This window comes from Corvus brachyrhynchos, unplaced genomic scaffold (genome assembly GCF_000691975.1).
Source record: "Corvus brachyrhynchos isolate BGI_N302 unplaced genomic scaffold, ASM69197v1 C11893845, whole genome shotgun sequence".
In the NCBI taxonomy this organism is placed as follows: Eukaryota; Metazoa; Chordata; class Aves; order Passeriformes; family Corvidae; genus Corvus; species Corvus brachyrhynchos.
In genome coordinates this window covers 1-1,401 of record NW_008245765.1, presented here as the reverse complement: position 1 = coordinate 1,401, position 1,401 = coordinate 1, and the positions used below count along the sequence as shown (strand labels likewise).

At 42.5% G+C, this 1,401-nt stretch overlaps 1 protein-coding gene across 1 annotated transcript; it reads right to left on the bottom strand.

The window, feature by feature from the left end:
- Window positions 1–196: 196 nt before the first annotated feature.
- Window positions 197–1,378, bottom strand: LOC108444604 (acyl-coenzyme A synthetase ACSM5, mitochondrial-like). Its single transcript, XM_017745375.1, has 3 exons — window positions 1,193–1,378; window positions 992–1,091; window positions 197–379 (listed from the first exon to the last, which is right to left on the bottom strand). Exons 1-3 carry the CDS (start codon window positions 1,336–1,338, stop codon window positions 212–214), a joined length of 414 nt encoding a protein of 137 aa, XP_017600864.1. The 5' UTR covers window positions 1,339–1,378; the 3' UTR covers window positions 197–211.
- Between the last annotated feature and the right edge of the window lie 23 nt (window positions 1,379–1,401).

Genomic DNA, 1,401 nt, shown 5'->3' with positions numbered 1-1,401 from the left:
GAAAACCCCAGTACTCCATGAAAGAAAGACTGGACACTCATAAAGTAAAATTTCATGACCATTGCCTCCCTCTGGGTCCTTTCTAGCACACACAGACAACCCAAGGCTACAGCTGCAACAGACCCTGTCATCTGCTTCTATTCCATCTAACTCTGCCTGGAGTGTTTGTCAGAATGCAGTCAAGAAGCAGCTGAGGCAGGGCAAAAAATGCTCAGTTTCTGGTCCAGTTAGAGAACCTGTGGTTTTGGGCTGTACTTACCTTCCTTGGATACTTGTAAGGTGCAGTCACCTTCTTGACATGCTGCTGGAGCTCGTGAGTTAATTTTTCTGGATCATGTGATACAAAAGCAGGAGCTAAAACAATGAAGGCTTTGACCACCTGTGCCACAAAAAGGAAGGGATTCCATTAACTTCCAGAGGTGGGAATAAAGGGGTACATTTGTCATGTAAAGTGAGTGTCAAAATTGAGAATGCCCAAATTGGGTCTTTTTCTTTAATTTCTCTTTTCATTGGCTGGTTATTACAGAATGCTGGGCTATGAAGGACTGATTATAGAACAGAGGATGTTTTCCATATTTCCATCTTTATTTTCCCCTTAACTTTATATCCTACTGAAGCTGAAAATCTCATCCCTGTTTCTCAATGAAATGTTGCAAAGTTCGAAAATATAAAACAAAAATGAAACACTCTGGATGTCATTGGTGCAGTGCACTAAGGGATGAAACAAGAAATAATCAAAATTTCCTTGCTTAGAGAAAAACATGTCATGATTAGTCTGGAAAGCCAAACTATTTTTCCACATAAAACCTGCAAACAAGGAAATAGTTCTGATATTCTAAGATCTATTAAAATGTGGATTTAAAAACTTTAGCCCACTTACTTTCAAAAATCTGCAACATACTGAATTCCAAGGAAGCCTAGTACATACAGGGATACTGATGCTTAGAATAAAGGGCATTTCTTACTACATCTTTGCTCTGTTTTCTTTTACCTCCCCTCGAACTGGGTCGGGGCTGCTGACAACAGCCACCTCGGAGACTGCTGGGTGCTGCAGCAACGCACTCTCCACCTCAAAGGGGCCGATGCGGTACCTGGGAGAGCACGAGCAGAGGTCAGCCCCAGCAGGATGGGCCAGCCCATTGGTGTTGGCAGGCTGTGGTTTATGAGGCAAATCTAGAAGCAGATGCCTTACCCAGCAGAGTTAATGATATCATCAGCTCTTCCAACAAACCAGACATATCCCTCTTCATCCATAACGCCTCTGTCCCCCGTGACATAAAAATCTCCACGCATAGAGGCAGCAGTTTGCTCTGGATTATCCTGGCAACAACCAAACATTTCAAGAGAAGTTTCTGATTCTTAGTGAGACATAACACATTTACTTTGCAGTGGTGCTAAAAA